Consider the following 8084-nt stretch of genomic DNA (forward strand, 5'->3'; position numbering starts at 1 on the left):
CTTTGGCCCCTTTGTATCTTCCACCTAAACATCCAGCAAAATGCTGTAGGTTTTTAGACAAGCCTTTACTTTTGTTATTATTAATCTGTATTACAGGACTGGAAAACGGGAAAGAGAAAAGCAGAGAAAGACGAGACAGTCGGAGTCATGATTTTTTCCACAATAGAGCCTGAGGGCTTGCCAGACATGGATATTACTGAAGTGTAAGTTGGTTATTAGCTGGATTTATTGTTAGATCAACCAACCCCAGTTAATATGATAAGCCAGAAACTGATTTGTAGCTGGTCAAAGATGGGTTGCCAGATAATAACAAGTAACCTCTTCATGTTGATGGAAGTGCATCTGTGTTGTCTTGTTACCTTCAGAGAGCAGAAGTGTGAGCAGTTCAACCGTTTCTCCAGGGCGATGGACGACGGTGTGAAAGACTTGCTGACAATAGGAAATGAACATTGGAAACGTTGCACAGGCCGTGAGTATCACTTATGATACTCAAAGTTGCACTCCATAAGCATATATGTGAATATATATATATGTATATGTATATGTGTGTATGTAAAAATGTATCTTGATTAATAAATCAGCATATTAGAATAATTTCTGAAGGAGCATGTGACACTGAAGTCTGGAGTAAAGATGCTGAAAAATTTTGCCTTGTGTCACAGGAATAAATTACATTTAAATTTGCCTGTTTGTAAAATTTTGAACCTCGGAAACAGAGGCAAATTTTTACTGTCCAACTTTAAAAAGCTGAATTTGACTGGAGTGCATTGTGAAAAAATCTCCACAAATTAAATGTCATACTTCAAGTTTTAAGAGTCTCGAGTTGATTAGTCTTATTTCCTGTTTGTTTTTCTCAGCTCTTCCAAAAGAATATCAACGGATTGGCAAAGCTTTCCAAAACCTGTCCTCAGTGTTCATTAGCAGTGGATATGAAGGTATCAGAAACTATTTGGTTCCTCTTACTAATGAAAATTAATGAGGTAAAAATGTTTTGTTCTCTTTTTGACATCTGGTCTAGTTCTGAGAACTTTATTCAGCACTTTCTTGTTCCTTTTTCACTCACCTTACTTTAGATTTGACCAGCAGTCTTTGCGTTATATGTTCAACCATTAGTATTTTGGTTATCCTGAATGTGTGGTTTTGTTTGACTCAAAGGAGAGGCTACGCTCACAGACGCGCTGACGGCGGCAGGAAAGACCTATGAGGAGATCGCTCAGATGGTGGCGGAGCAGGTATTAGAAGAACTTTAATAAAACACTGTCTCAGTTCTCTCTTATACAGTATTAGGAAGTTATGTCTCACACAGCCTCTTATGTTATAGGAGAAGTGTAACTGTAAATGATTTGTGCATCAAAACATCCTTATATATTACCAGATTTTATTATACACCATTTACATTTAAAAGTTTAGGGGTAGCTAGATTATTTTTAGTGTTTTTGAAAAGTATTTTATGCTCTTCAAGGCTGCATTTGCTTGATTAAAGGTGCAGTTTAAACAGTGATGCTGTAAATTATTACAATTTAAAACTTTATGTACTGTATACTAGAGCTCCACAATTAATTGTTAAAAGATCGCGATCTCTATTCGACCCCCCTCACGATCTTAATCCAGCATTTATACGATTCAGCCAATTATATTTTATTTGTATTTTACATTTTTTGCTAGCCTAATTACTGCACAAACTGCTGTGAGCTGATGCAGTGACAGGTTCGTTTTTTGTTTCAAGGAAGTCAATACTTTTATTCAGCAAGGATGTGTTAAATTAATAAAAAGTGATAGTAAAGACTTAGATTGTTAGAAAATATTTCTATTTTGAGTAAATGCTGTTCTTTTTTAACTTTTTATTCATCACAGAATCCTGAAAAAAAGCAAAGGTTCCAAAAAATATTAAGCAGCACAACTGCTTCCAACAATAATAAGCATATACAAATTTCTGAAGGATCATGTGACACTGAAGACTAGAGTATTGATGCTGAAAATTCAGATTTTCATCACAGAAATAAATAATATTTTAAATTATATTAATATAGTAAACTGATATTTTAAGTTATTTAAAATAATGTCAAAAACTGCAATCCACTAATAAACTTTTTCCACGATTCTCTGATGAATATAAAGTAAAAAAAAAAAAAAATCAGTTACTTAAATCCCAAACTTTTGAATAGTAACGCATGTAAGGTCATTATCGAAAAATAAGCCCTGAAAGGGTGATCAGGACCCTGAAAGCAGCTGTGTAGATGGGAGGAAAACTTCATCCTGAATTACACTTAATTACACAATGAATGAAAACATTGTTGTTTGGCCTCCAAACTGTGATCGTTGAAGGCGCTTGTCTGGTAAGTGGTCTTGTGTCACCAGTGTAGCCTTGGTTATTTTTAGAGCTCTGTTAGCCCTTCATGTCATCTAGCAGTAAAGAGAATAAAATGGGGAAAAAAGGCGATGTCTTATGTGTTTTTGACTACCTCAAAATGTTTTCTGACCAAACAATTGAAGTTACAGACCAATGTTTTTTATTGGTTAACCTAAATCATTTATTTACATATAATTAAAATTTTATTATTAAAGAAGACCTATTTATTATTATTATTATTATTAACCCCTTTTTACAATATGTAAAATAAGTCTCAGGTTTCCCCAGAATGTCTCTGTGAAGTTTCAGCTCAAAATACCCCACATATCATTTATTATATAATTTTGAAAATGCCCACTTTGAGTGGAAGCAGAAATATAGCTGCATGTCTGTTTGAATGCAAATGAGCTGCTGCTCTCCGCCCCCTTTTCTAGAATAGGACTGTGCCTTTACAGCTAGTACCTCAGATATTCTGCTAAAAAAAAAAAAACATCTGTTTGATATTTCATTATCATATCTATCGTGCTAAAGTCATGCGTTTTAAATCATATTCACCGAAACTTCTGATATGAGATTTTCTAAATGCACACATCTGAAACACATGCACAGAAAACTGCCGTCACACGGCATGTGAATATTAAACTAAGTTCTCTTTCATGTCTTATTGCGCTTAAAATGTCAAAATACACACAAGTTCATTAAAACACACATGAGGAGCTACAAAAAGTAATTTTTGTCTGTTAACAGCTGTTTAAAAAATGTATTATTTATATTAGATCTGTGTGGCTGCAGCGTAATATACAATAAAATAAATAAATCCACTGACCGATTATAGAACTTAAACATGGAAAAAGTCCGATTTTTATTATACGTCACCTTTAAAAAAGAACTGAATTACCTGTTGTTTAATGATTAATTGAGTCTAGTTGTAAGAGAATTGTTTCAGTTTGCTGTTTTCTCCAGCCTCTAATGGCTGTTTCAGTCTAGTTGAATTCTGATTCTTGTCTACGAGTGAAAGCGTTTTCCGTGCGTACGCATGCATATGTGTGTGAGTGACGTAAACGTTTCGTGAGCGGTTGAATGAAGTGACCCTGGGTGTGTTTGTGCACCATCTGATTTAGTCATTCAGTTTTGTCTCTCTCTCTCTCTCTCTCTCTCTCTCTCACTCTAGCCCAAGAAAGACCTTCACTTCCTCATGGAAACTAACAATGAGTACAAAGGTCTGCTGGGATGCTTTCCTGACACTATTGGAGTTCACAAGGTAAACGAGAAAGGGCTAATATTCAGACTAGCAGCTCTAATAAACTCAAACAATTTTAAAACTTAGTGAGCACACTAACTGTCATAGAAATTCATAAGTGATCTTTCAAGCACCTCAGTAAGTGTTTGAACAGAGCAGTAGATTATATCCACCTTTTTCCTCAGCACAGAAGTAAGCCTATGGGTGAGACTTCTGGTTCGTTATCTGCAATAGAGAAATAATGAGAAGAATAACATTGTGCAGTGAACGGTAAAACTGTTTGCTCTACAAACCAGTGAGTTCATAATTAAGATAATTCATTAAAATAATATGGTAAGACACACCAATTTGCAATATCAAGCAGCAAAAGAGCTTAAAATAGCTGGATGCGGATGAGACCGGAAGCCAGACCTATAAAATGTATAGACTTTTTCTTACGGGAAGAAAAAGGTGGATACAAAGATATGAAAATTGGAGAAATGACTTGGCTGACTGCATTTCTTTTACACAGGCTGCCATAGAGAAGGTAAAGGAAGCAGATAAATTAGTGGCCGCTGGTAAAATCACCTCCTCGGAAAAGATTGGCATGTCTAAACGCGCCAGCACCATGTCATACGCTCTGCAAGGTATTGTGACCCCAAAACCACCTTTGGAAGTTTGACATACATCATAATTACACTAAGACTTACATGATGTTAAGACAACATTAGAATGCTGGAAACATAACTATAATTTTCAAGGCCCAATAGACACAAACAGAGTAAAGTACAGGGTTCCCACGGGGCTGGAAAACCGGGAAATATGAGTGATTTCCAGGCTTGGAAAAGCCATGGAAATTTCTTTAGTCAGTACTTGTTTTTTCAAAACCTGTGAAGTGGAAAATGCATGAAAAAAATCTTTAAAATATTCTTTTCTGTTTTATATTGTTGTCATATTGTTTTATAGTATTATACACTGCACATGACTGTGTAAAATAAGATCATTTATAATACTGCATTTTATTTATTTCTGTGTGTATGTGTGTATATTAGTGGTGGGCCGTTATCGGCGTTAACGTGCTGCGTTAACGTGAGACTTTTGTCGGGCGATAAAAAAAATATCGCCGTTAATCTATTCTCAAAATTGGGTTTGGAGCTGGGTCTAAACTACGCAAGCTATGATGACTTTCACCTTGATAGTTTAACGCGGATATATACCAAAGACTATAGAATATGGTCGCGCGTTTATGTCTCCTCCGCCAAAACACAGACGGGATCACGTCGTCCTCCATTCTTAAAACCGAATCTACTATAGCGCGAAATGCCACGTAAATTCGTCGTTTTTTGGATTCATAAATCAAATATGGTCTGTCACTTAATTCAAATCGCGATATGGACTAGTGTCTGTGAAAACTGAAATGCAAAAAGACCGTTTTAATATGAATCCGGTATGTTCCGTTTGCCTAGCTGTATGTATGAAATTCATACTATGAATGGTGGAGACGCGCTTTTACTACACGCATACTGAAACACATGTGACGCTCCCGGTAATTTTTGGCATTTGCATCTCACATGAACAGATAAACTCAATCTCCAAAACTGCTGTGAGTGTCACTTATACCGTTTCATTTGAGAAAACTCGCATCATGTCATACTGTAAAAACAGAAACTTCACGGCAACCTGTCAAAATAAAAGTATGGCGTAACATGTTTAGTCATTATTTGGGTAGCACACATATTCTGAATGCCTTCAGCAGAATTCAAATTAGCCATTTTAATCTAGATTAATTCCAAGATTTAATCTAGATTAATCTAGATTAAAAAAATTAATCTATGCCCACCCCTAGTGTATATATATATATATATATATATATATATATATATATATATATATATATATATATATATATATATATACACTACCAGTCAAAAGGTTTTTGAACAGTAAGAATTTTACGTTTTTTTTTAAGTATCTTCTGCTGTACAGCAAAAACAGTACAATTTTTAAATATTTTTACTATTTTTTTACTATTTAAAATAACTGTTTTCTATTTGAATATATTTTGAAATGTAATTTATTCCTGTGATTTTAAAGCATCATTGAACCAGTCACATGATCCTTCAGAAATCATTCTAATATTCTGATTTGTTGCTCAAAAAACATTTACTATTAATAATATTATTATGTTGAAAACAGCTAAATAGATTTTTTTCAGGTTTCTTTGATGAATAGGAAGTTAAGAAAAACAGCATTTATCTAAAATAGAAATCTTCTGTAACATTATAAATGTCTTTATCGTCACTTGTGAACAATTTAAAGCATCCTTGTTAAAAGTATTGATTTCTATAATTTTTCTAACATTTGTACAATTTTTACAAAAGCTTTTCATTTCAGATAAATTCTGATCTTTGGATCTTTCTATTCATCAAAAACATCCTGAAAAAAATGTACACACTGTTTTAAATATTGATGATGATAATAATAATATTAATAAATGTTTTTTGAGCAGCAAAACAGAACATGTGACACTGAACTGAAGACTGGAGTAATGATGTTGAAAATTTAGCTTTGATCACAGGAATAAATTACACTTTAAAATATATTCAAATAGAAACAATTATTTTAAATAGTAAAAAATATTTCAAAATTTTACTGTTTTTGCTGTATTTTGGATCACATCTGCTTGGTGAGCAGACGAGACGTCTTTAGAAACATTACGATTCTTACTGTTCAAAAACTTTTGACTGGTAGTGTGTGTATAAATAAGTGTGTGTGTGTGTGTGTGTGTGTGTGTGTGTGTGTGTGTGTGTGTGTGTGTGTGTGTGTGTGTGTGTGTGTGTGTGTGTGTATATATATATATATATATATACATACACATACACTCATTTATTTATATATACATATACTCATTTATTTATACACACATTACTGTATATATAAATATTTTTATATTTATATTTATGGAGTAATATTGTGAAATTATTATTAAAAATATAATAAATAATTAATACATTTTAAGATTTATTCCTGTGATGCAAAGCTGAATTTTCAGCATCATACTCTTAATTTCCTTCAGAAATCATTCTAATATGCTGATTTGAAATATGTTTTATCAATGTTGACAACAGTTTTGTGGAAAAATTCTAAATATTTTTTCAGGATTCTTTAATGAATAGAAAGTTTAAAACAGAATTTTTTTTTAGAACTTTTGTAACTTTATAAATGTTTTTACTGTCACATTTTTTTCAATTTAATGCATCCTTGCTAAATGAAAGTATTAATTTCTACCAAAAAATGTTCTTGAATGTTATTTTTTTTAGTCAATCTTGATAATATTTTCTGCCTATAATAACTGAAAAAAGAAAAATCCTGTAAAGTCAAAACTCAAAGTGATGATTTTGACAATCTGTCCTCCACACAGCTGAGATGAACCACTTCCATAGCAACCGTATCTATGACTACAACAGGGTGATGCAGCAGTACCTGGAGCAGCAAGTCAAATTCTATGAGCAGGTAAAGTCTCTAAACAATAGTGAAATTCCATAATTTCTTGAAATGTTAGAACATTAAAACGCTGTTCATGTTTCGCAGATTGCAGAGAAACTACGTCACGCTCACAGTCAGTTCACTACCATGTAACGGCAGAGCGGCCGTCCAGAAGCTGCCTCACTCTCTCTCTCTTCCCCTTATGTGATTATTCTCGTTCTGTTTTTCTATTCATGTTATTCGTGTCATGATGTCAGTGCCATAAAAATATCTGTCCATCTCAGGCCAAAGATAGCGTCGATCCGTGGCCAAGCTCAAGTGTTTTTAAAAAGCAGCTACAGATTGTGACTAAAATATCAGATTATATGGGGGCTTTAATTATTATAATTATGTAGTTGTTGATTTGGATGTTCCAAGTTCTGTTCGTTGTGATTTAAGATAAATATAAAAGATGCAGAGATACGTAACATTACAGACTTTTATACAAATGTCCTAAACATATTCTGGTGAATATATGAGGCCAAGGTAAGTTTGATTGTGCCTTATTTTTGTAGAGACCCTGCAAAAAGAAAAAGAAAAAAAAACTTTACTGTGGCCTTTCAGATGCATCATCCTGTTTGTGTTTGGTCACGGCCAAAACAACCCCAATCATTTTCAATGGAGGCTTCAGAAGATAATAAGAGGAGGGCTGGTCCTTTTCCCCCATAAGAGACATTTCGATGTTATTTTTCTCTCTCCCCAAAGCCAAATTACAAACAGAGATCATGCTCAGCTTTCCACCTCAGTGCAATTATCACCAATTTCTTACTCTGTACAAATGAAATTATACTCCTTCTGATGCATGTTGTTCATATATTTTTTATGTATAGCAGTGTTTGCAAGTCTTTTGCACACATAATGACAACAATTGAGATTATGATTAAATAAATACTGATTTGTATGCTATTCTGTCTGTATGAGTGTCTAAAAACGTAGTGTGATTAACAGGAAACTCTGAGATGGTGACTGAGTCGCAAAACCTAGCAAGCT

At 33.6% G+C, this 8084-nt stretch overlaps 1 protein-coding gene across 2 annotated transcripts in view; it reads left to right on the forward strand.

Annotated features, from left to right (window-relative positions):
• snx9b (sorting nexin 9b) overlaps positions 1–8000 on the forward strand; it is a 34112-nt gene extending 26112 nt beyond the window's left edge. For both annotated transcript variants that reach the window (XM_073853077.1, XM_073853078.1), the window contains 8 exons: positions 97–203; positions 366–469; positions 858–935; positions 1156–1232; positions 3522–3611; positions 4102–4216; positions 6991–7082; positions 7161–8000. In XM_073853077.1, coding sequence (XP_073709178.1) covers positions 97–203; positions 366–469; positions 858–935; positions 1156–1232; positions 3522–3611; positions 4102–4216; positions 6991–7082; positions 7161–7208 — 711 coding nt within the window. In that variant the 3' untranslated portion in view covers positions 7209–8000. The remainder of the gene's footprint in view (positions 1–96; positions 204–365; positions 470–857; positions 936–1155; positions 1233–3521; positions 3612–4101; positions 4217–6990; positions 7083–7160) is intronic.
• Positions 8001–8084: the final 84 nt, after the last annotated feature.

This window comes from Garra rufa, chromosome 13, assembly GCF_049309525.1.
Source record: "Garra rufa chromosome 13, GarRuf1.0, whole genome shotgun sequence".
NCBI lineage: Eukaryota > Metazoa > Chordata > Actinopteri > Cypriniformes > Cyprinidae > Garra > Garra rufa.